Source organism: Arvicanthis niloticus, chromosome 1 (assembly GCF_011762505.2).
Source record: "Arvicanthis niloticus isolate mArvNil1 chromosome 1, mArvNil1.pat.X, whole genome shotgun sequence".
NCBI lineage: Eukaryota > Metazoa > Chordata > Mammalia > Rodentia > Muridae > Arvicanthis > Arvicanthis niloticus.
This window is the reverse complement of record NC_047658.1, coordinates 132,491,808-132,518,668: the sequence shown is the minus strand read 5'-3', so window position 1 is coordinate 132,518,668 and position 26,861 is coordinate 132,491,808. Positions and strand designations below refer to the sequence as shown.

At 44.5% G+C, this 26,861-nt stretch overlaps 2 protein-coding genes and 1 pseudogene across 3 annotated transcripts in view; 2 read left to right on the top strand and 1 right to left on the bottom strand.

The window, feature by feature from the left end:
• Nucleotides 1-2,129, top strand: part of LOC117720638 (zinc-regulated GTPase metalloprotein activator 1) — a 43,365-nt gene extending 41,236 nt beyond the window's left edge. For both annotated transcript variants that reach the window (XM_034519241.2, XM_034519250.2), the window contains exons 14-15: nt 752-881; nt 1,227-2,129. In XM_034519241.2, the coding sequence (XP_034375132.1) occupies nt 752-881; nt 1,227-1,336 (240 nt within the window). In that variant the 3' untranslated portion in view covers nt 1,337-2,129. The remainder of the gene's footprint in view (nt 1-751; nt 882-1,226) is intronic.
• Nucleotides 2,130-3,794: 1,665 nt separating this feature from the next.
• Nucleotides 3,795-7,731, bottom strand: LOC117693718 (oligosaccharyltransferase complex subunit OSTC pseudogene; annotated as a pseudogene).
• A 5,153-nt stretch (nt 7,732-12,884) lies between these two features.
• On the top strand, nt 12,885-14,365 carry LOC117693762 (forkhead box protein D4). Its single transcript, XM_034484513.2, has one exon. The coding sequence runs from the start codon at nt 13,046-13,048 to the stop codon at nt 14,363-14,365; it is 1,320 nt and encodes a 439-aa protein (XP_034340404.1). The 5' UTR covers nt 12,885-13,045.
• Nucleotides 14,366-26,861: the final 12,496 nt, after the last annotated feature.

The window sequence follows — 26,861 nt, the reverse complement described above, 5'->3', positions numbered from 1 at the left end:
AGATGGTTGTGAGCCACCGTGTGGTTGCTGGGAATTGAACTCAGGACCTTTGGAAGCGCAGTCAGTGCTCTTAACCACTGAGCCATCTCTCCAGCCCACCAACAAAATATCTTAACTTCTCAAATTTTGTAGTTAAATTTGTGAAAGAGGTATAAAACTCCTAATCAGGTTTTTGTTGTGATAAATGACACTGAAAAATCCTGATATATTAATTTTATCATTAGAAAAGAGAACCATTGCCAGGCATAGTAGTACACAGTCAGGCAAGTAGATCTCTGCAAGTTCAAGACCAGCCTGGCCTGCATAGCAAGTTTCAGGGCAGCCAGGGCTTCATAGCAAGACCCTGTCTCAAACAAAAGAAAACAGACAGAAATAAGAAAAAGGAAGTAATTCATTATTTTAAAAAAGTAGCCAGGCATGGTGGTTCACACCTTTAATCCCACCACTCAGGAAGCAAAGGAAGGCAGATTTTTGAGTTTTGAGTCCAGTTTTGTCTACAGAGTGAGTTCCAGAATAGCCAGGGCTACACAGAGAAACCCTGTTTCGGGGGTGGGGGTGGGGGTGGCTGTCAGTATACACAAAATTATTAAAAGTTTTGAGGAACTTAAAATATGCAAATAATTGAGTCAAATGATTTTTTTATAGCTCTGTTATGAGTTTGTTTTTTGAAAAGTAATATTTTCAAATTTGGAAGTACTATTTCTGCTTGCAAATTTGAGCTAGGGCTGAGTGATCATTGTTCTTTGCACAGGGACTGGTGTCTATCAAAGACAAACCACAGCAAATGATTGTGCAAGGCATCCATGAGCTGTACGACCTGGAAGAGAGCCTAGTGAGCTGGAGGGATGATGCTGAGAGAACGTGTCAGCTGGTCTTCATTGGTGAGTAGCAGGGACTGCTGAAGGAAAGTGCAGAACGAGGTTGGAAGGAGACGACGTACTGTGTGCTACTTAACCAGTACCAACTGAGTACGCTTGTCTAGTTGTCTGAGTCATGGATAATGTGAGATTTTGTTAGAACTTTACTCTTTAGACAGTTTAGAACAGTGGTTACTTGAAGCACTAACTTGGTTTTAAGGCTTAACTAGAAAGTTGTGGAAGGAATCCCAATTCAACAGTTACTGTTGATTTTATACATCACTAGAGAGCGCCTGCATTTAACACTTTGGAATTGATAGGTGAACACTTCTTCTAATAAGCACACTCACTATTTTATTGTGTTTTCAGGTAAACATTTGGATAAGGATATTCTTCAACATCTCTTCATCACTGCTGTGGCAGAGGAGGAGCAGCAAAGGGCAGTGCCAGGCAAAGATGGAGCGTGTCCATCGCACTAGAAGCTGTTTCTTACCGAAGGAACTGACAAGAAAGACAAAGATGTATTTAAATCTGGATTCATTACCTCTGTTTGATTTGGAAGTATACTGTATGATAGTATTTATTTTATAAAAACATAAAATTTTAGTAAATTATTATAAAAACATCTGATATTCATAAAATATATCCTCTGGAGTTTTTTTGAGGCAAGTATTTCACAAAAATTCCAGAATTTCTTTGAAGTTTAAGCATAACTACTGACAACTTATCCATCATTATTTGTGAAAATGATGGTAAACTTTAGCATTTTCATTTTCTCTTAAAAACTTCAGATAATTGCTGAGATACAATGATTATATTGATAGCAACAAAAAATTGCTGTCATTGTATTTAAAAAAAAGTTTAACCTTTATGTTATTTTTATGTTATGTGTATGGGTATTTTGCCTGCATGTATGTCTGTATACTCTGCACATTCAGTGTCTTAGGGCACTGGGTCCCCTGGAGCTAAAGTCACAGACAGTTGTAAGTCTTCATGTGGGTGCTGGGATTTAAACCCAGGTCCTCTGGAAGAGCAGCCAGCACTCTTAACTACTGTGCCATCTCTTCAGCTCTCTTACTGTGTTTTTAATAGAATGAGTTTATAATGTTCCTAAAGACCTAAAGAGTCAAAGAAATTAAACCATCTCTTACAGTTAATGATAGTGTAATGGTGCTTTGACTCTTTGTTCTGTGTTATACTTAGAAGATTATAATTGTTGAACTTAAACTTTAGTTTTATTGCTGGCATTAAATTCATCTTGCCTATTTTGAACTGTGTTAGTTGTCTGTATAATGTGAGAAGTAATGAGGTACCCTCCTTGACTAACCAGACTGAGGATATCTGTGTGTGTGCATATCATAGTGCATGTGTCCATGTATTTGCGTGTGTGTCAGCTTCTGAATTTCTAGCCAGTTCTCTTGTCTCTGCCTCCCATCTCACTGTAGAAGTCTGGAGCTGGGATTATAAACTCAAAACAAGTCTGAATTCTAATTGCCAAAGTTTTTATGACAAGCAGCTCAAGTTTTTTGACCTGTAGCTCAGCCATCTTTCTGGCCTCACAGATAACTTTTTAAAAAATGTTTCTTAAATTTATGTAATGTCTGTATGTGCACATGTGTGTTGGTGCCTGTGGAGACCTGAAAAAGGGCATCAAGATCTCCTCAGGCTGGGATAGCATGCAGCTGTGTGTCACTGCATGCTGGTAATTGAACTCAAGTCTTGTGCATATTAACAGAGTTTTGTTTGTTTTTTCCAATTAGAAAAGTCACTTCTTTCTGTTCCTTTCGTGCATCATATTGTCCAGTAAACACTCTTGCATATGTATCTGAAATAGCATAGTAACACACACACACACACACACACACACACACACACACACACACACACACACACACACACAGTGTTTAAAAGGACCACTGCAGGAACTGACCAGCTGTCCAAATTTCTTACTTCTCAATTTACTTTACTTTATGAAAATCTGAGATATCATGTCCAAAAATGTCAGGGGGTATGTTAGTCATGGTTCTCTAGAGCAGTGCTTCTCAACCTTCCTAATGCCGTGACCCTTTAATGTAGTTTCCCATGTTGTGACCACCCCCAACCACAAAATTATTTCATTGCTACTTTATAACTAATTTTAATACTGTTCTGAACCATAATGTAAACATCTAATATGCAGAATAGCTGATATGGGGCCTTCAAAGGGGTCATGGCCCACAGGTTGAGAACTACCATTCTCAAGGCCCAGCACTGATAGAATGCCAACAATGGCAGTCTCCTGACAGGAAGACTCTGACAGTGTTCACAGTCCACAAGGCTGGGTTCTCACTTGGTCTTTAGTACATGTTGGGACCCCAGAGAAGTAGGTCCCAATACCAGCAAAGGAGTGCTGTAGCTGCAGGGTAGATGAACTTGCCAGAGAGAGGGCGGCAAGCAGGCAAGTAACAGAAGCTCCTTTTCCCATGTCCTTTTATGTGTGTGGACAACAGAAGCTGTGGTCCAGATTTAAGGTTGATCTTCTCACCTCAAAGAATCCCATCAAAAATTCTTCACAGGTGTGCCTGGCTGCTTGGGTTTTAGTTGATTCCAGATGTAGTCCTGTTGACAAGCAAAATTAGCCATCACAAGGGGATAGAAAAAAAATCGCTTTATTTAATATTATAGTTTTAGAGGTGGAGTGTATTTCCTTTAAGAAATAATAATTAAAAACTAAGAAGAAAATGCTACTTGATATAGTTAATATGACACAAAAAGTGCTGTAATGAATTCTTCCATACAAGGGATTCCCGTCTCAGCTTAAATGTGCCTGCTAGGTTGTCATTCCATGCTGCGTTTACTCTGCTGTTCATTCTTTTCCACATTGCCCAAGGAAGTGGTACAGCCTTTAAAACTTCGTTAATAGGAGTAAATCCAGGACCCACCAATTCCTTAAAGGCACTAGCCCATCAGGTAACCTGGTAATCTCATTCTCATGAATATGGTGGCCATGAAGAAATTTAATAGGACACAGACATAGCCAATAAACAGAAGAAACCTATTCAGTTTTGAAATATTTGATGGGTTGGTTCTGTCCAGGATGAGGAAACCTAAACCACCTGTTATGCTTCCATAATATATTGTCTCTTTACTCTGTAGCCTCTGGTTTATCAGACACTGAGCCAGCACTTGGAGAGTCAGTAATTGTATCATAGATGAGTCCTCTGGTGATGCATAAGGAAGACACCCCAGGGTATATACTAAAATGACCAGTGGCATGTGCACCCAAGGTGGATTTTAGCTTCATGTTGGGGCATTCAAGCACTAAGAACCGGATTGGTACAGAGTCTAATGTCAGTGACTCTGTACCAATTGAAAGAGCTAGAGGGCAGTGCTCTGGCCTCTAGCTTAGCAGTAAGGCCTCTTAAATTCTGAGCCATCCCTCCAGCCTCTCAGATAACTTTTGAGAGTTAATGATTTCTATGTAAATCACTGGTGTGTCTGTGTGTAATAATTCAGTTTTCTTCTATTACTAAAAGCCATGCCAGCATTAACTGCTCAGATTGTATAGATGGAATATAATGAAATTATTAATTTCCTAAACTAATAGTTGTTGAACACCAGACAATGTTATTTAAAACAACGTTGGGGATATCCCATCCCCAGAATTTAATTAATTTCTTTTGAGAAAGGCTCTTACTGGGACTCATGACCTTTCTGCTTCAGCCTCCCAAATGCTGAATGGTTGGAGGAGGCTGATTGATTAAGTGATCTCTGCTTGGCTATTGCTGTTGTTTTGTTGTGGACATATCAGTGAAGAACCCGATCTTCCTTCACATTAGTCTCTATTTTTAACGTTTTTCTTATCGCTCACTTGTCTCTGAAACCTTTTTTTCTTAGTTCATGTTACAGAAGATGCACTTATTTTATGGCAGTGAGCTTTTAAGTAGAACCTTGGCTAGTATCTGAGTCAGATTTGGACTTTAAGATTATTCATAACAATTTATTTTTTTAAATTATGCCACAATAGTATTCCTTGGCAAATAATAAATGTTTAAATTTTCATGTTCTGGAACATGAAAAGGAACTTGTAGTTTGTATATCTTGTGGGAGAAATATACAAATTTATATATTAATCTATACTTTTAATAATAATATTAATCTAAACTTTAAAATTATTTTTACTTTTTATTTTTATTTATGTGTGTGTGTATCTGTGTGTGGGAGTGTGGATGTGTGAGTACAGTGCCCCATGCTGGCAGAATCCAGGATCTCCTTGAGTTACAGCCAATTGTGAGCTGCTGGATGTGGGTGCTAGGAATCAGACTGAAGTCCTCTGCAAGAACAAGTGTTGTTAACCACTGAGCTCTGCCCAGCTGGTAATCCATACTCTTAACAGTCTGCCTTTGTGGGCCTCATGTGGGTGTGTTAGCTCCAAGTGTTTCTCACGGCTGCACATGTAACACACACACACACACACACACACACACACACACACACACACTGTACTTTAAAATACAGGCCCCCTCTTCATTCCTGCCACTCAGAAGTGTCTTTTTGCTTATATACCATGTCTCCAGTGTGAATTATTTTCTGGGGATCAGAACCATGGTCTAAAGTACTTCTTTTTTTTTTTTTTTTTTTTTTTTTTTTTTTTTTAACTTAGAAACTTGTTACAGATAGATTCAAGGTTTTCTTTTTATGTGTGTGTTAAGTAAAATATATGTGGTGATGCAATTTACTTAACAGGATATTTCTATGAGACTTCATATAACCCTCATTCTTTAACTGCTGCATGAAGTTCAGAGTACATCCTGGAAATCATTCATGCTTTTGAAGTTTCTTGAGAGCTCTCAGTTTGCTTGGTATCTGTGCCTCAGCAATCGTGACACACAATGGATAAAGCCAGGTTCTCAAACCACATAGTTTGTGGAAGGGGAAACAAATAAGAAAGTAGGAGGTCGAGCTAAGCCACTTGATACAAGTAAAGACCAACGTTAGACAGAGTGGTCTTGGAAGGCCTCTGTGGAGAGGTGACGCTTGGAGAACCAAATCTAAGGAGCCATTCATAAGGGGCAGTATGGCTCTAGGACAGAGACTCTTAGGTGGGTTGCAGCATAATGTGTTGGGAGACAGGCAGGTAAGGAGGCAAGAGGGACTGAATATTAGAAAGCAAGGCTGTAGAGCAGTTGTGTGCTGTTCTTTGTGAGACACAAACATTTGCACTATACTTTTTTTTTTTCCTCTTCTTTCAGGTAGGGTCTCACTGCATAGCCCAGGCTACCCCGAACTTGCTATGTAGAGCATTCTGACTTCAAGTTTGCAGATAATCTGCTTGCCTCTGCCCCCCGCCCCCCAAGGGCTGGGATTAAAGGCGTGTCACCACACCCAGATTACCCTTTTTTTGGGCGGGGGCCTTTTTCGAGACAGGGTTTCTCTGTGTAGTCCTGGCTGTCCTGGAACTCACTCTGTAGACTAGGCTGGCCTTGAACTCAGAAATCCGCCTGCCTCTGCCTCCCAAGTGCTGGGACTAAAGGCGTGTGCCACCACTGCCCAGCTATAGGGGCCAATCTTACTCAAACCTGTCTTGAAATTGGTGCTGTTGTGAGCATCACTGGGTACATCTCTTTATGAATATCTTTCTAGTGTGTGTGAAGCCACATCTTTCTAACGTGTAGGATTTGCATATTTAAATTTTTATAGATATTAATGAATTGCCCTTCCAAATCTATATTTTTCCCTTTATTCACTAATATATGAAAGTACCCACTCCCTAACTACAATTAAACCATATTTCAGCTTCTGTGATCTGATGGACAGGCATACCACTGTTTTATATTCTATTTTATACTGCATATTGTTTTTATTTCTTAAAATGTATATCTTCCTCCCCCCCCCCCCGAATTAAATAATTCCCAAATAGTCATTCTTATTTTAACTGTACCTTCAGGAGACTTTGGACCTTGCTTCAGCTATTCTAAGGAGTGTTTTGTTTATTTTTTATTGAATATTTTATATATTTACATTTCAAATGTTATCCCCTTTCCCAGTTTCCCCCCTGGAAAGCCCCTATCCCATCCCCCCTCTCCTATGAGGGTTCTATGAGGGTGCTCCCCCCACCCACTCTAGCCTCCCCACCGTGGCATCCCCTACACCGGGTCATTGAGCCTTCACGGGACCAAGGACTTCTCCCATTGATGCCAGACAAGGCCATCCTCTGCTACATATGTGGATGGAGCCATGGGTCACTCCATGTGTACTCTTTGGTTGGTGGTTTTGTTTTTTTGTTTGTTTGTTTGTAACATAGTAATAATGTGTGCCACCAAAAGAGTCCTATAGATGTCCAGACATCACAGGCTATAGCAAATACTATTGGTTACTCTCTACAACCTGATGCTAAGACCCTTCTACTGAGGACACCCATACCTAAGGCACATAACAGAGAGAAATCCAGCCGGCACTTTCGCTCCCACCAGCTAGGACTTACAGTGCTGGAAAGTGATGTACATGCAACCAGAGGAGAAAGGTAATTGCCAGTTTCACCCACCTATGAACCCTGCTTGCTACAGCGATCTGCCTGCAAGATACACTGATACAATAGTGGCACACATAACCAGCTTTTTTTAAAAAGATTTTTTTAAAAAGATCCATTCCATGAGTTGGAACTCATATCTGACACTATTTAATGAGACAAAGAACCTGAGACTAGATTGGTCCTGCGCCCTAGGAGAAAACCTGCAACTATTATTCTCCTAAAGGAACAGCAGTAAAACAACTTCTGGAGCTGGCCCCACCACTCATCTGCCATGCAGTGGTGTGGGTGAGGGAGATATGCCCTTACCATACCTCTCTGTTCCTCAGCACCTGCAGCAGACAGGAGAGCTGGCCCTAGGGTCATGTGATCAAGAGAGATGGCCCTGCCCCTTGCCAGCTGCTACATTGGGTGAGCTAGCCAGAACAGTGCTGGAGAGCTCACCCTGATGGTGTGGGTGTGGGAGAGGTGGTGGGCTGACTAGCTCAACTACCACCCAGGCCCAGATCCAGGGCTTTGAGTGGGCCCACCCCAACATCTGCTCCATCTATGAACTGCTGGAGCATGTGAAGGGACTGGCCCTACAGCTCCAAAGCCACAGGATCTTCACGACACAGGGCAACAGGATATCTGAGAGGAGCCTCTTTAAGGATCCAGTACTGAGGGAATAGCAGAAGCCAGAGGCCTTGAACCAGATTCATGACTCATTACAATGATATTTGCAAGTAAAGATATATGGACAAAAGGATATACTGTGTGATACACTACAGCTTCCACGATGAGTTGGAGGTGTGGAGGTTGCAAGGGTTGGGGTGTATATGAAGGGACTGGGAGATGAATGGGATTGGGGTACATGATGTGAAATTCTTAAAGAATCAATAAAAAGTTTAAGAAAAGCAACTTCTTTTTTTTTTTTTTTTTTTTTTTTTTTGGTTTTTCGAGACAGGGTTTCTCTGTGTAGTCCTGGCTGTCCTGGAACTCATTCTGTAGACCAGGCTGGCCTCGAACTCAGAAATCCGCCTGCCTCTGCCTCCCAAGTGCTGGGATTAAAGGCATGCGCCACCACCGCCCAGAAAAGCAACTTCTAATGATATTTATTATATACATAAGATCAGTATATTGCTCAACCTTCATCAGAAAAGCTTCTTGCAGTGGATGATAATTAACACAGAGACTCACAATTGGACATCCTATGGAGCATAAGAGACTTTGAAGTACCCAGCCTTAAGTGGGATGTCTATCATACTCTTCCCCTCAAGGCTCAGAGATTTATGCAGAATAGGGAGCTATATAAACTAAGAATTTTAGTTACATATAAAAATAATAATGTGGGCCTCCCTTTGTTATGGAAGGGTAATCTGATGATGGTCAAGGTTTAGACATGGCTCACCTAAGACTTTATAGTTTACTGCAACATATAGGACCAAAGTACATCTTACTGAGCCCCTGTCTCCCTATTTATAAAGTGGAGGCAATAATACAACTCTCTCTAGATTAGCCCAAGGTTTAAATGTCAGGTATGCTGAATACAGGATCCCAGTAAATGTGACTTTCTACTGTCTAGCAGGGTTCACTGTACAATTCAACTTCTACATATTATAAGCAGGCTTTTTGAGAGCTTTCAGCTTTAAGTAAAAAGGGACAAGAAAATCGGTACCAACTTTAAGGCAGATGCAGAGGTGTCAGCATAGTTGTGGAGGAAGACTGGGCGATTGGCACGTTGGTAAAACCTTGGAGTTTCAGGCCTCTGGTTTTCCCCTTTGGGTGGCTGTCAATGTTCAATCTAGAAAAGACCTTCTAAATTACTCACCTCAGCTGACTTGAGGGCTCTCAACTATCTTCCCTTCTTATAAACCCAGATTTCTTTTGTGGTAGTTTGCTAATTTATATAGTATTTTTAAGAAATATCTTTGAGTCTGGGGTTGTAGCTCTGGAGTGAAGCATGTGCTTAGTGTGCAGAAGGCGTTCAGTCTCCAGTATCAAACCTAAAATAAGGAACCTTGTAAGTCTTCTCATGGATGTTTGGATAGAAATTTAAGTTAAATCAAGTATATCCTTAGGGTCTTTATCCCTAGACTGAATTTTGAGGGCAATGATCAAAACCTAAAGGCTTCTAGAGCAATGAGGAGCAATACTTCATGATAGTACAGGCTTGGCGACAATCTGTGAATTGGGTAATCACTCCCTTTAGCTTTCTAGTCTAGGTGGAAAAACTGTATGTTTAGATTGCTTTGAAAGGACTTTTCTGAAAGCCCACCTGCAAATGGCACATGTCTGCTAACAAGGCCACACTTATTCTAACAAGGAGACACTTCCTAATAGTGTCACTCTTTGTGGGCCAAACATTCAAACACATGAGTCTGTGGGGACCAAACCTATTCACACCACTGCATACAACCATGCCGTGTGTCTGTGTTGTGTATCTACTGATCAGCTGACAGATACTTGATTTCTTACTTATGGCCTTTAGGCCTTTCTGTTGAATCCTCCTCATCCCCTGAATGGTGGGGAACTGAATGTGGGACTTCACACATACCCAGCGTGCTTTCTGGCACTGAGCTGTTCTGGTTAGCTGTGCCAAACTGTTGACCCAAAGTGACGCAAGAGCTTTATTTCAACTTAACCTTTCAGGTGATAGTCCTGAGTGAATCCAGAACAGGAACTCAAGGAAGGAACTCGGAGTAGAACTCATGGAAGAATGATGCTTGCTAGCTTATGCTTAGCTTGCTTCCTTGCACAGTCAGACCCACCTGCCCCACAGTAAGTGTGGCAGGGACACATCAGTCACCAATCAAGACAGTCTCTCACAGATGTGACCACAGGTCAATCTGGTCAAAGCAGTTCTTCAGTTGACAGTCCCTCTTCTCGGGTGACTTTAGGTTGCGTCAAGTAGACAACAACAACAAAACCAAAAAGAAACCAAACAAAACAGGATACTAGTCTTCTTTTTACTTTGAGATAAGAGCTCACTGGGGTGGGCGCAATAGCCCAAGTAGGTCTCGAACTTGGAATCCTCCTAGCTTAGAGTAGCTCAGGTTATAGCTTAATTCATGAGAACTGGGTAAATTTTAAGAATTGTATATGTGTGTGCACATGTGGAGGCCAGAGGACAGCCTATTGTTCTTCAGATGTCATCTCCCACCCACCCCCACTCCCAACCCGGCCTCTGCCTCTCTCACTCAGGGATCCTTCCTGTCTCTACCTTCCTAGCTCTGGGATTACAAGTGTGCCACCATGCCTAGCACTTTTATGTGGGGTCTGGGGATCCAGCTGGAGACCTTGAGCATGCAGAACAGAGCACTTTACCAACTGAGCTCTTCAACACCCAGCCCTTGGATGTGTTAGATTGATAGACACCCCAACATCTCAGCATGCTGTGGACATTTGTTACTGTTAGTGAGCCAGCATTGCCACAGGCTCAGATTATTTGGAACCCATATATCGTATTCTTTTTCTGTTGGAGAATCACATTCAGGAGACTATTGAACATTGCATTCAATAGTCTCCTCAGGTTGCTGTGGACTATGACAGTGCTTTAGCTATCCTGTGTTTTCGTGCCTTTGGCAGCTCTTCAACTGGGACGTGCCCTTTATAGCTAGGCTTTGATTGCCATTGTCATCACAATATGCTGCATGGTAGGTAGCTGAGGTTGACCTTCATCTCCTGGCTGAGGTTTGGTCAGGAGATGAGATTTCTCCTCAGGAAAGGCTACTCTGTCCCTTTCTCTATTATACTGTTGGGGAGGAAAAGTCACATGTAAGTAGCTGGGAATTAGACCCCATCTGGAGTAGCTACTCCAGTTATTTGAAATTCTGCAAGACATTTCCTTTATTGATTTAATCAGTTATTCTTAACAACGTGAACACACAAATACATTTTAGACATTGAGTTATAACCAGCTGCTTTGGTTGCCCCAGCGTTGGCCACAGGGGGCTCTTTAGTGGGCTCATGAGTTACCTTTGAGATTAGACCCAGAATGTGGGGGGCGGGGGGGGGGTGTTTTGTTTTTGAGCACATTCTTACACCCTTTCATTTGTAAATAACCCAAATCCCCATAGCAGTTGACTTTAGGAAAACCAACAATACTCTCTCTCACACAGATAATCAGAGAAGGGGAAAGGAGTCTCTTCAGCAGGGGGCGAGGGCAGCATCTGGGGCCAGCTGATTGAATGAGACACCTGCCGGCCCTCCTGCAGTTTAAAATCACACAAATAGCCATTGGTCAATTTTGGATTTAAACACAAATCTGTCAGGCTCAGATCTGTTGTTTGTCCTACCTCCAGTCGCACACAATAGAGAGCCTTGGAGGGTTAAAACCTCCACAGAGCAATAAAGCTTAACTCAAAGGCTTGCAAGGGAGCTGCCCTCCAAAAGATGCTAACTTCTTTAAACTACTTTAATCCTAAAGGTGTGGAGCTATTTTTGGTAGTCAGCTTTTGATTTCTCAATAAAGGTCACAATCACTTACAAACACAAATGTTGAAGGTGGCACAACCTTCATCCTCTCCAACTGTATCTTTTTAGATTCAACCTTTCCAATTCCCACCATATGTACCATGGCAACCCCTACTTTATGTAACAAACACACTCTACCATATTGTTACTTTAGCTGCTGGGCTAACTAAACCAATCTAAAAGCTTAGGTACCCCAAAGCCTTTAAGCAAGTCCTGGGGTCACTGTCCTGCTTTACCATGGACCCCGGTGTATCTAGTGTCCGGGATTCTGGGCCATTCTTCACTTTAGTTTCAAACTTTATTATTATTACAGTAATGCACTTCTGTTTCTGTTCGGGATGGGGTGGGAGTAGGGACAAGGCAAGCAGGCGAGTGCACTCTATAGTGAGGGCTTTATTAAACTACTTTGGGGAAACAGTATTTTTGTGGTGAAACCAATGTAGTTGGTAAAGACCATGAAAGAAGTGCAAGTATATTGCTTTCTGAAGCCTTTTCTAGGCATACCTGTCTGAATGTGAAAGATAATATGCATTTGTTTCTCTGGCTAAATATTAAAAGAAGCTGAAGAAAAGGGGACTAAGAAAGTACTTTCTTCCCCCCCCCCCCTTTAAAACCCACATTGCTTAACGCTAGAATGTTTTAGTTTTGGGGAAAATCGAGTCACGGGATTATTTGGCGGAGCTTGAGTGGAGGCAAGGCGCCACTTCTCTTGATTGGGGGCACATAGCTTTAAGTCAGTGTGCCTTCTGACTTAAGGTACATCCCATTACTCTTTCCCAAAGTCAGTACCGGGGAGGTCTAAATGTCGATGTGGTCACACGTCTTTGGGTATCATGTTTTCCTTCTTGGTTTTTATTTATGTAGTTTTACAGCAACATTAACAAAGTCCAAGCAACGCCAGAGCACGTTGGCTGGTTAAACTAACACTTGAGCGACTTCCTTGGTAGTGGATGGGTGTGAAGAGGAGGGACCAAGGACCCCCATCATTGGACCGCTTCAGGAGGAAGTGGCTCCACTCCGAGGAAGAAGGATATATAGAGGGAAGCGCACGCACCTCTCAGAGAAACTTAGAACGCCAAGTGCACCTTGCCACACGGCAGTCAGAAAGAACAACGTAGGCGCACTCCAGTTTCCTAGCACGCTATCCTTGCTAACCCATCCACCCCAAACCAGGTGAGCTGCCCCCACGTCCGTCCCCTCCTCTCCCTCTTCCCTCCTATCCTCCATGAATTCTGCAAGAGCTGGGCACCTTCGCTCCACTCCGCCGCCCAGTCCTCTAAGCTCCGACCTGGATGAGGTGGAGATCGACGTGCTGGCAGAGGAGGCAGATGGAGATCAGACGGAAGATGATGATGATGAGGAGAGCCATAAGTGCCTGGAGCGATCCCTGCTGAGGGCCGGAGACCGCGCTCTTCCAGAGAAGAGCGCCGGGGACCGCGGCGACCTGAGCAACTCCTCCGGGTTCCTCCGCAAGTTCCGAGAGCCGCGGACCCAGGCGACCACCACAGCCGACGGCCCGCAGCCCGCCAAGCCCCCGTACTCCTACATCGCGCTCATCACCATGGCCATCCTGCAGAGCCCGCAGAAGCGCCTGACGCTCAGCGGCATCTGCGCCTTCATCAGCGGCCGCTTCCCCTATTACCGCCGTAAGTTCCCCGCCTGGCAGAACAGCATCCGTCACAACCTGTCGCTCAACGACTGCTTCGTCAAGATCCCCCGCGAGCCGGGCCACCCGGGTAAGGGTAACTACTGGAGCCTGGACCCCGCCTCCCAGGACATGTTCGACAACGGCAGCTTCCTTAGGCGTAGGAAGCGCTTCAAGCGCCACCACCCGCCCCCGGGAGGCCATTCGCACTGCCCCTTCCCTCCACCCGCTGTGCCCGCCACCCTGCACGTCTCCCAGCCCAGCCTCCTGCTCCGCTACTCTGCCCCTCCGCAGCCTAACCTCGCAGCTCAACCCGCCGCCCCGCCTGGGAGCCGCCCTTGCGCGCCGCTGCATCCGCATCCCCTCCGCTACCTGCTGCTCGCCGCCCCCACCTATGCTGATGTGTCTAGAAAAGCCGAAGGCGCGGATCCCGCTAACCCGGTCACCATCCCCGCGCTGAAGCCCGCAATGGGCTCCCAGCCTTGGGAGGGAGACCAGGGTGCTGGGTCTCGGTCCGGACGCGGGTGCGCCTCGTTCACCATCGAGAGCATCATGCAGGGGGCTACAGGGGGAAGAACTGGGTCTGCGCAGAGTCCGCCTTTCGCTCCATGGAGCTACTGCCACCTGCTGCAGCACCCACCGTACCTGCTGCACCCCCAGGCTGCTTCCCCTTTGTTTCACGTGTCTGCAGCGTCCCGGACAATATTTCAGCAGCCGCCGCTGCAGCAGCAGGAACAGCATCACTGTGTCCTTAGCTGCGCTCCGGGTAAAGGCACGCGGCTAGGCCGGCACCTGTCCGCCGTTGCGGCGCTGCTGAGGCAACAGCCTGCAGCTGAGGACTGTAGGCTGACAACCCTAGCAGCTCTTTCGGAAAGAGAGGGGACCTTGCCCGCATTTTAAGCAGCACCCAAGCCCAGTCTCCAGGCTGAGTCGCCTGGGCACACCTGGAGCCAAGTGACAGATTGGAACCGCTCGCTTTCTAGGTTTGCACCACCCTCCTGCTAGGTTTGTGCGTGGAAAACCGGCAGCGGAGTGCGCACTAAGTCCTTCCAAATTGTTACAACCGTGTTCTGCTCGCTTGACGACCCAAACCCGGGAAAATCCGGGGACTACAAGTCCCGCCTTGTCTTGTTCACTTCGGTTGTGGCTTTCACCGCTTTCCCGATTTACATACTTCCCGGGGACCTATGACTGTGAGTGAAGTGTTTTGTTGTTAATAAAAACAAAACAGCCTGCAGCACAAAAGCATCGCCATCCGCATTCCCTAGGAACTGCAAGTGTTCCCAGTGCCGAATGCTAATGCGTACATGCTCCGTCTTCCCGAAACCCGTATATAATACAAGTAATTTCATAACATTTATTTCTTGTATATACTCCAGCGGAGAGTGTTGAAATTAAGCCTAGTTAGATAGATTGAATAAAATACGAAACTAAGACGCTACATCGCTTGTTTCCTACCATGTCTCGTTATTCGCTTTCATAAATAGAATTTTTAAAAATTTACATTCTTATCTCGAAATTCTTTTTTTATGATTTATATCCACTATAGACATCGGAGATGATACGTTTTAAATATGGGCTTTAAAATTCCAAATATTTAAGAGCAAAAGTTTATCTTATAGTTTTAATTCTAATGAAACTTCTAGAAGGAAAAGAATTAGAAGAATTAATACAACTTCCATTTTCTCTCACCCCCACCCAGCACTTTTTAAAAGATTTTTGAAAGGGGAGTTACTCTGTGCAGCTCTTGGTGGCCTGGAACTAGCGAGCTTCCTATTTCAGTCTCCAGAATTCTTAGCGTGCCCCATAAAGCTGAGTTTATGCACCGTTTTTCTAAAGTTGATTTTATTTTTCTGAGGTAAACTGGAGGATGACTGGAGATCAGTTTGAACCAGTGAATCTATTCTTGGAAAATAAAAGGCTATTGCGTATAATAAAAAAAAAAATACTAGTATTTTCAAGGCCTTTTCTAAATTACAAATAATTTCTTAGAGATCTTTGTAACAGTGATACAGCTTCAGGATACAAGGGAACGCCCATCACCATCCAGAAGCGGGATTTTAGATGCTGGGTCAATAAGCGAGCAGCTCTGGGGAAAGCCGCTCTGAGTAGAAAATAATCATCCGTGCTCCCCACCCTTAGCAACGAAGTCTACATTTCATTGTTTATACCCCATAGCCTAGAACCCCTATAGCTTGCCTCAGTTGCTACCTCAACGCTTTCCAATCTGAGGGCGTTGTGGGAACTTCTGGAAAGTTCCTAAACTCAAGACTTTGGTAGCTTCGAGCATTCGGCGGGCAGCTTTCTTCCGTTTGGCCCCTGGGCTCTTGGTCCCCACAGTACCACCCCTTTGGTGGCCAGCAGCAACCTGAGAGTTTAGAGGCAAATCAAAAAGATTTTCTTTTCCACTTTTCTGCGGTTCCCCTTTGCGCTTTGTGCAAAGATGTTGCACCCGACCCTTCACCCGTCTCGCGCTGCCTTCCCCGCACCCCGCTCCACCCACCCCCGTCCCCCCGCCACGGAAGGATTCGTCCTTGGGCTGGAACCGATCTCCAGTGGGTTCCAGCGCTCGGAACTCCCTTTCCTCCCACGCCCAAACCTGTCCCTGCAGGAGGATGACCCTGCCAGAGCCTGGCCAAAGGTCCGTTTCTAAATCGAAATGCTTTATTATCAAAACCATAACAAGACCAGACTTTCCAAGAGCTCATGGTGTGGTGAGATGAAGGTTGTCCGTCCCAGGGGTGCGTTAGGCCAGGGAGCCCTGAAGACTAGGATAGCTCGGACCTCCTCCCGGTGTGACCTGCACCAAGCCTGGGGACCGTGCTGTGGTCGCGGCTCCTGAGAACCCACAGGAATCCGCGCATTCGCAACCGCCCCGCCGGGCGACCCCACAGTGCCACATCCCATGCACTCGAGGACGCAGCCTGCTCAGCCTGGTTATCCTCACCGCCTCCTCCAGGCCCACGCGGAGCCCCAGCCTTCGGTTTTGGATTCCACGTCAGGCGGGTATCTTGGGCTGGGCTTTAAAAAGTGTGGCTTCTGAGATCCGGAAGGCTGGAAGGACTGTTGGGGACAGACGGACTGGACGCATCCAGAACAGAATGCGACGGTCATCCCCACAGTCACAGCGGGAGAGGACTGTCTGGGTCACAGCTCTCTAGAACTTATCACCAGCTGCTCTCAGCCCTCTGCTCCTGGTGCGCCAAGCACTGAACCCACGGAACATTCATTCCCTGAAGAAATGACTGCAGACCCCCCCCCCCCCCCCCCCCGTTCGCAGAGGAAAAACTTTTCAAGTAGGAGAAATTGTTTCCTAAGGACCTTCGGGAGGTCACGTCCGGGCCCACACATTTTCTAAACCACGAACTCTCTCTGCATCTGTGACTTCCTGCCCCAGCCTGGGGGTGGGGGGGGTGGGGGGTGGGGAGTGGAGCTTAAAGATCAAGACCAGATCACCAGAACTGAAGTAGCTAGGGTGGAATCAGTAAATAATTCAAGGCACTCCTTCCCAAGTGATTTTATTCTGGTTCTCCCTGGTGGTCCTTGAAGTCGGAGAGATTTCCCCAACACCTCCCAGTGGTCTCCAACACCTCCAGAGCCACCTCCTCCCAGTGGTCTTTGGGCCCTGGGGACAGTGCCCGCAGCCACTTGCTTTCCCACCCGCGGCTTCCTGCTTGCTGCCGCAGGGAATTCCGGTGCCCTTAAAGTGTGGGGAAGAAAGGTTTGAAACTGGGGATCAGAGGGCCAGCTGGTGCTCTCTGGTCTTTACTGAGGTATCCCAAATGAACTACCTGTTGACATACTGGAGTGAGTGCTTAGGATCCAGAATCTGCTTTCATCTCTAGACTGCAGACCGACCATAGACAGCCTAGATAGAGCCCCACCAGAAACGAGGAGAAAACACTGGACTCCTCCGTTAAGGCTGGCAGTGAGATGAAACTAAAGGCCTCTTCTAAGATGGGACTTGCGGGAGCCTTTTTCCATCAGCGTTTACAGAGAATGTTCAGGAAAAATTTCCCACGTCAACATATAATTGCAATCTGAATGGAATATTGCTTGAATAGCTAATGTCACCTTTTAATTTTTATAAAATAGTCTTAATAGCTGCCCCACTCCCCACCCCGCATCAGCCCTGAGATTGTTTCTATGGTTTCGAAGTGTTTGTTGACTCTATTCGTACAAGCACTAACTGAAAAGAATTCATACAGGTGACAGTGAACAGTACCAAAACTGACTTCTGGCAAAGGAAAAACTTACAGGTAGGAAAAGAGCAAGCATTTGAGACCAGGACCTCTACCTTTGTTCTCTGCTGCTCAGACTTCCTTAACACAGTGGAGGGTTACCTGGATGGAAACCCTGACCTCCTATTTCCTAAGGATGCAAGGATGTGTTTACTGCAATCAATAACTAAGAACGTTTTAGGACAATATGGCTCCCGTACAGTGAAGCAGGCAAAGAAAACAGTGAGATTACGTGAAGCCTGAGAGGTGTGCATAGCTGTGAGTCTAAGACACTATTTATGACCTGTAGCATTCCAGACTTTTCTGCCCAAAGGTGATATTTTCGTGGCAAAATAGAACCCACTGATAGTGCTGTTTTTATAGACTTAAAAAAAAAAAAAAAAAAAAAAAAGAAACCCAAACCAAAACCAGAGTCTCACTATATACCCTTGACTAGCCTGGAACTCTGTGGAGACCAGGCTGGTCTTGAACTCACAAAGATCTGCCTATATCTGCCTCCTTACAGCTAGGAGTAAAAGTGTGCAGCATTCCCTGGACCTTTCTGCAGACTTTTGGATATTCCCAAGCATGGGTCTTGAAAGGCTTATGTTAACTACTCTTCAATGCTTCTTATATTTTTAAAAATCAGTTGTCATTTTGGGTGCACTTAAAGACACACTAAATTTGCTAACCAAATGCCTCATCTACAATGTAAATCTAGTTTTGTGATAATAAAGAACTTCATACCTTTAAATGTTTATTTTTTAACATTCTATGTTTTGCATCATGTTGTGTTTTCATATGTAACTATTAAAATTTTCTCAGTGAGCATCATAATAAGGTAAGAACACGAATCCTGTGAAGATTCATTTTCAGGTAACCCCAAAGGTATGAGAATCAGGATATAAAATTAGACTGAACAGAAAAGAAATCACTTGCATGTAAGAAGCAAGTTAATAAAATCTGAAGTTAGCTAACTATTTCTGCTTCTTTTGAGTGAGTTTACAAAGTAAATCAAACTTCCGTTTGCATTCCTTATTATGCACCCACTTCTGTGATTTCGATAACCTACATTTTGCAGTTATTTGCCTAGGTTTCTGTGCTCACAGAATCTCTAGGAAGGAATGAATCAAATTATGTTCATGTTTTACTTATTTCAAAAGAATCCTGGTACATTGTTGAAAATGCATATGCTGACTAATTGAAATCTATTACCTTTATAACACTGGCAAGTGTGTAAATGAATGGTATAAAATTTAAATTTAAATTTAGTCGGATATAAGTATTGTTCAAGTGACCAATATTTTTTGTTTAAAAGATATTATTCATCTAAAATAGGAAAGACTAGTTTGGTATGTCAAAAATTCACTATGTATTAATAGTCCTTATTTCCTAATCATTTTGTATCTATTTGGCAAGCAGTTGGTGTTCTGTGTAATGCTAATTTTCTTATACTTTCTGGTCCACTACATTTGGCACTTAATGACATCTCATATATCATATATATGTGCAAATAAATTTTAATATGTGTAGTATATTTGGCATTTGATATTTTTAAAGGTTTAATCCTGGATAGATTATAAATTTTAAATTATTTAGATGATTACTGTAAGAATATAACATTTGTTGGTTGAAATCAAGCTTAGACTCTCACGAACTAATCTGGTTTCCAAGGCTAGACCCTAGAGAGGAGTTGAGTCATTATGTGAAATCTGAATGTTTTTTTTTTCCTTCTCTTATGTTCTCCAGTCTTTCTGTGACTTGAAACAAGTGACTCAGCCTCTCTGAGCCTCAGTTTCTCCAGCTGTATAATGATGACAGTAATTCTAGATTCACCTTATGGAGTTACCATGGGAATCACCTTATGCGATCACCTGCAATAACTCAGGATGTGCTCACAGTGAGCCCATGCACACATGCTCTGTAAATGAATGTTATGAAGTCATAGTTATAAATACAGTGTGGGTCTCACTGTTGGAGGAGTCTTCCCTGATATCTTTCCTGTCAGTCTTCACATGGTGGCTTCCCTTACTTACTGCCACACAGGGCTGGATGACAGTGCATAGGATGGAGTTCCTGCCAGAAATTCCACTGATATGACAGACCAACCATGCACACCACCCATTTCCAGGACCAACAAGACCCATCAGAGACTTCTCTCCATTCACACAGATGCCTGGCTTCCCCTTGCTCTGAAGCCCCACAGAACAATAAACAACTACAATATCTTCAAATTTTATATTAGCATACATGGGACAACAGGGACAACCTTCTCTCCTGTGAATTACCATCTTCCTTTCTAACTTAACTTTCATTGGTGTGGAAAATTATTTCCAATTCATTTTTTTCCAGAAGCTATTGACTGAGCAACCACTCGGTGCTAGGCACTGTGTCAGGAGCTAGGGACACAATGATGAGCAAGACAAATAAAGCCCTTACCTCTGGAGCTTGAAGTCCAGCTGTGGGCACAGTGTTAGAAGTGGATAACTGTAAAGTCAACTGATGAGTGGCATGCTGGGCAAACCCACAGTGGTGTCTTGTTTATTTGGATTTTCTATTATTATTTTTAGTTGTGTGCATTTACATCTGTATACAGATGTGCTCATGTGTGCACAAACTCATGGCATTTTAAGAAAAATAAGTAGAAACTTCTTGGAGGAAGAGACACTTATACAGAGTCCTAAAGGTTGTAGGGGAGCTACCAGGCAAAAGGGAGGATCTGTGGGCAGATACGTAACTAGCTAATTTAACTGTTGTGCACTAAATTTTTTCAAGAATAGGTGACTATTTCTCACAGACACTAGGTAAGTTTCAGTAAGCTAGCCATGTGATTTCACCTAAGTCATGACCAAGAAAGTCACCCGGAAGTGCAAGGGACCTCAGTAGAAGGGAACTAAGGTGGCCCACAGAGATTTTAGGGCAGTGGGTAGAGAGGTAAAAGGCCAATTAGAGTAAAAATAAATCCATCTGTTCACTGTAAAAGTATCTTTTATTCATCTGATGTAATGTTGTTTCTGAGGATTACTGCCTCAGCTTGCAAACCTAGTCCTAGTCCTGGAAGCTGCTAGACTCCATACAATCTTATCTAGGCCTGGACTGTTTTCATTCTCTGAGACTTCCTGCTGAATAAGCTCACCCTTTTTAATTCTTGCTGAGCTCTTGCTCTTGCTGGTTAATTCAGCTGTTCTGGCTCAAAACCTCTCTCCACGCTAACTGATTCAATCTAGCTTTTCTCAGCTTCTGACTGAATTGCTCTGCTTGACCTCAAACTAACTCTAGCAATCTGCTCTAATCTTCTGGCTCCTCATTCTCTGGCTCCCTTTGCCTTTTCCTGTATCTTGTTCTCTTTCCAACCTGTCTCTGTGAAACTCTACTGGTAAAACTGCCCCCTTCCCCTCTGCACTTCCCCTTTCCTCTCTGATCTCATGAGAGTTGGGCGTATCCTACTCTGTCAAATCTTTCTCTGATTCATCACTTTGTCTGCCAGGCAATTAGACATCACTTCCAAACATGGTGCTTCCATCTACAAACTAACTTTACCTTCATTGTTTGGGATTAAAGCTGTGTACTAAGGGTGTGTCAGAGGGAAAGGTGTATGCTAACTTTGGGAGGCATTAGCCACAACACAACTAGAAAAAGTTTTTTTTTTTCTTCAATAAATAACACAATCACGGGGTTCACAGTGTGATCAAATATCCTGAAACAGCCCACTCTTGTGAGACCTGTAGGTGAGACTTCCTGGCAACAGAGGAGGTATTTATAAAGAACTCATAGACACATCTAAGGGGGTGGAGTGCAGGGGAGGGGAGGGGAAGAGAGGGGGAAGGGAGGAGAATGAGAGGGAGGACAGGAGAGAGAGAGAGAGAGAGAGAGAGAGAGAGAGAGAGAGAGAGAGAGAGAGAGAGAGAGACTGACTCAGCTTTATACAGGAGCACAGGTCCAGAGCCACAGTAGGTAGGGCTATCACTCACTGCCCAGGGCTTGCCCAGCATACATGAGGCTCTAGGTTAAATCCCTAACATTGGAAGAGATCAGTAAAGCGTCTGTCCCTCTGGAAATGAGAGCTGTCCTAGGATATGAGATAGGTGCTAAATTCATGACAATCCTAGGGGGAACAGGATAGTTACATAGTTAGAGCTATCTCCTCTCACAAAACCTAATTTTGGGTGGCATTAGAACACCCCTTAGCAAGCTGGAGGAGAAATGGTGAGCAGAAAGAGAACCCAGAATCTCAGGGCAGAAGTCTGACCTCTGGCTGAAGGGTAAAGTCTTGAATGTCACTGAGAGTTGATGCTTTACATTTTCTGTCTTGAGGTCGGTCTCATCACATGTCATGGAGGTGCCAGAGGACTGTGTTTGTAATAAAAAGCACACGTGTGACATTTACCATCCTAAGCATTTTTGGTTGCACATGTAAATAGTGTTACGTACACATGGATTTGCAGAAGAGCAGAGAATTTTGTTATCTGACACAAGCGTAATTCTGTGTAGCAGCTTCTTGTTTCCTACCTCTCCTCAGCCCCAGCCCTGACATGAGGCTAATCCCCGGTCGTCAAAAAGACAAACCACTGCATTCCTTCACTAACGCTATGTAACAGGTCCTCAGACCTTAGCACAACTGACTCCATGACAGAAGTACCATCTATGTCATAAAACAGCATATTTTGGTACTACTTGCCAAAATGAAAACAAAGACCTAATCCATCAAAGTTCATGGTTCTGGGAAAGTCTCTAAATGTGCTAATCTTGCTTTTTGGCTTCTGTAGTTTTGCTTCCGGCTAACTGTTCTTGTTAACTGAAGTATGTCAACCCAGAATATGAATTTTTGTGCTTAAAACTCATCCTGAGAAAGGCTTGGTACTATACTGGTATCTGGACCACCCAGTGTACGTTCTGGCCAGCAAATAAACACTTTCTATTGCTTTAAACTCACACCTGAGTTGCCTTTTCTGGTGGATGCCCCACAGTATTAAGTCTCAGCTTTGGGCTTCCAGCATGGGCTGGAAACAAGTTGCTCTTCAGGAATTCTTTAGGCTTTCAGCCCCAGAATAGAACACCTGGAGCACCCAACCCACAGACTGTAAAGCTACTGAGTTCTCTATCTCTCCAGTGTGAGACAGACATTGTTGGACTTTCAAAACTATATCATGTAAATGCATCTAACAAATTCCCTTTAGTTACCTGGAAACCTGCATTCTACCCACAAAGATCTATCCTTTTTTTTCTTTTTTTCTTTCTTTTTTTTTTTTTTTTAGAGTGACAGGCGAATCATGCATAGAGAGAGGGTGTGTCCTGTCTGTGTAGAGTAAGGGCTCAGGGGGAGATTAGAAAGATGCCTCCTGATAACACTGGGCTGCCACACTTGTTTGCAGATCTCTACCCTTCCCTGGGAACTGTCATTTGGCTCTTGGTATTTTAGTGCCTGGCATGGAGCTTGTCACATAGCAGGTGCTTAACCCAAAGATGGGAATCTATTATAGCACACACCCTCCTACTCAGAATAATTTCTGCTCATACTGGGCCAAAGCAACAGATATGGAACCCAAAGATATGACGAGCCAACTGGGTTGTTATCTCCTCCCCATTGGGAAAGCTCCTCCATGCTTTCCTTCAAGCAGTGGGGTGCACTGTATTCACCATCTGAACGCTCAATAGGAGTCTGTGTTCACAGCACAGCTCTTGCAGTTGTGTTTAGGGTCAGGCCAGTTTTCTTATGGGTGGTCCCAGCACTGCCATACTGGGCCCCACTCCTCCAGGACCCAGCGCCATACTCTTCCATCTCTGTCAAATCCCACACACCCTTTCCTAGATCTGTTCATTTTTCATGAGCCCCGAGGTAGAGTCCTTGGCCCCTCTAGTCTTAACTTTCCGGAAGTGGAAACTGAAGGATTCTTTGGAAAATTGGTTGGATGGTGTTTTGCTGGGACAAACACGTGAAGGAACATTTCATTAACGTGGACACAGGTGTGAAAGGCTAAAGCCGACTCTTGAAGGAATGTTTCACTGAAGCAGACACAGGAGAGAGGATGTTCTGCTGAAGCAAGCACGTGAAAGGACTCGTGATGAAAGATTCTTTGCTGATGACACATATGTATTGGTCTGCCTTACACTGTGTAGTTGAGCTGCACTTGTTGAGACTCCATAAGAGAGAAACAGACCAAAAAACTTCTGGTGGTGTGCTGCAGTTTGTTGCAGCTTCTAAGGACTTGGGCTGATTGGATGTACATGGTGAGGCAAGAGCCCTGATGAGGCGAGGCAAGTGGAGGACGAAAGATGTTTGGAGGGTAGGACTCCGTGGAGTGATGGAGACAGAGCTTGGCTCGCTGGTACAGCCAGCTGTGCAACGCTTGTGGGTCTCATGTCTTCGCTGATCTTCACTTCCCTGAGAGAGGCACAGCCGAGAACTTCTGGTGTTCCTGTTGGTTCCTCCTGCTGACTCGAGCCAAGGCCGAGGCCTGGCTGTCTCTGCTAGGTCGTGTCACTACTGTTGCTGACCCGACTCTACTGAACTAGACTGTGTATCTGTGGTGTATCTGTGAGGTGTTTGCGTGTGGATTGAGCTGCCACTGCTAACCTGTGAGCTGAACTGCAGATTTCCAGACAACACAGACGAGAGTTGCTCCAAAGAACCTTTCTAAACATGTTCATTTCCCCTGTGTCCCTGCTTTCCCACTATCTCTGGTGGGTGGTGGGTTGCAAGGAAGGTTAAAACATTTGACGACCATCATTAAGTATAGGATTTGAAAAAAAATTATCGTCACACTTTCCTCCACACTTTCCTCCAGAGGACTATATTCAGAGGAGAACTCTCCAGTATGTTACTTGTGTGTTTTGTTTGTATTATTTTATTCCCTAGGATCTCATACTTGCTAACCCTTTCTCTCTCTGATGATTTAGTATTATCTCAATACAGCTAAGCCAGAGCCAGAATCTCTCCCCAGTGTGACTTCAGGTTAAGCTTGGCCACAAAAGACATTCATGCAAGGAGTTGTCATAGGACACTGTGGGCACTGGGGACAGGTGGCTGTGGCTGTTGTCTGACAGATGTGCGTTCATGGCCTAACTCATTGTTCCATCTGATGCCACTCTTTACTATTAAGTTCCCCCCCCCCTCGCCGCCCCCCCCCAGGCAGGCATATGTGCACCTCTGTAGCTAGGGTGTTACTTTTCTGGTGTCTTTCATTGTCTACGCAGCATGGTGATATTTATGGGGTTCTTCCATAAAAGTCTGTCGGGACTCGGAGGAGACCACCTGTAAGCTCTGGCTGCTAAACCAGAGAGCTGTCAAGTCCTCAGCGTCAAAGGTCTCAAGCCATCTTCCCCCCCCCCCCCCCCACCCCCCCCCACCCCCCCAGCCAAGATGGGTAACACTGTCTGATGCTAAGGGCTGAGAGATCTTGTGGCCAGTTCAAGGACTGTACCACTAGAGGGCACCATCCTCACTGCTTCCTGATGCCTGATGCCTGAGGTCTCTGCATTTAAACACAGAAGAGATGAGAGCCGCCTGCATTTGGTGAGCTTCCCTTTGCCTACCCATGATTTTCCTCTGGGTAGAGCTAAAGGACTCTCAGCTGGCTAGAGAGACACTGTGTGACTCAGGTCACAAAGCTCAGAAGGTCACGGAGAATGCAGGCTGGATTTGTTGCAGTACTTTATATGTAAAGGAATCTTAGATCCAGAAGGAAGTTTCTAGTGAGTTAAGGGGCATATCTACTTTATAAATATGCCAAAACAACACACAAGAAACTGGGTGGGGCTAAAACAACTGTATCATCATTCAGGAAGCCAGAAATCCAAAGTAAGATGTTGGTAGCACTGTGCATTGTCTGAAGGCTGCAGAGATGGCTCTGTTGCTCACCTCTCTTGGGTTCTCGTGTTCTTGCAAGGCTGAGCATGCCTCCAGCATTCTGCGCATGACCGTCACTCGATGGGAGGGCTGCTCCACGGTGATCTTCACGGCTGTTGCTTTGCTCCCGTCTCGGCCTCCATTAAGGAGTTCTCCCTGGGTCACATGTCTGTGTCTCTTCTTATGACATAGCAGACTAAGGGCATATACTTAACTGATTATATGCATTAACAACTCTGTTTACAAATAGAGCCCCATTCTGGGGTTTCTAGGAAGCAGTGACACTGCTTCTATGAGCAGTGTCACTGTTGAAACTGATAAATGTGGTATATACATATGTATATGCTTTGCTATGTGTATATGTATATATATATACATATATACCTATATACATATGTATACATATATATATACCTATATATGTGTATATAAGTATATATATACCTATATACATATATATACCTATATATATGTGTGTGTATGTGTGTGTGCAAGGATTATAAAAGACTGATGGGAGAAGTTGCCAAGGAAGACGGGGTAAAGGGTAAAGGCAGCTTTTTTTGTTTGTTTTTTTTTGTTTTGTTTTTCAAAATGGAAGAGGTTTGAACATGTTTCTGTGTTGAATAAGTTAAAGAGCCCCAGGGATAAGGAAGCCAAAGATTCCAAACAGAGAGCAAGTAATTGATGGGACTGGCTCCCGAGGGTCTGGGGTCTGAAGTGCAGGTGGATGGATCAATCATGTAGGGGGCAGGAGGGATGTGTGGAGGTGCAGATGTGGCTGGGGGCAGGAGGAAGCTCGCAGTACAGCTGGGTGAACCGTGACAGTACAGCTCTGGGGATACTGAAGGTGTTCAGCAAGCGAATCAAGAGCAGTTGTTGGTGTGAGCAGCTGCAATAACAGCTTGTGAAGCTTGCAGTGCCCCGTGGGTAGAAGATTAGTTAAGGATTCTGACCATGGGAACTGAGAGGGGGAGGGAGGGCAGCCTACTCCTCCTGCTGATGGATGGGGACTGTGGAGGCACCAGCTCATTGTTAACTTGAAAATTGCTCTGGAAGGCCAGAGGGAAGCCCGGTTGGGGTTGATACCTGCCTCTCTCTGGCACTCCAGCACCAGAAATTCAGTCAGATACACCCCATTACACTCAAAATTTTCTTGGTGCATCGGGGCATGCACCTGGGTGTGTGGGTTTGTGCACAATGTGTGGAGGCCAGAGGGTGCTGTTGAACGTCATTGTTGTCTTCCTCCTCCTCCTCCTCCTCCTCCTCCTCCTCCTCCTCCTCCTCCTCCTCCTCCTCCTCCTCCTCCTCTTCTTCTTCTTCTTCTTCTTCT

Excerpts from the sequence above, each read along its gene's own strand:
- LOC117693762 (XM_034484513.2), top strand. The coding sequence starts at position 13,046 with ATGAATTCTGCAAGAGCTGGGCACCTTCGCTCCACTCCGCCGCCCAGT.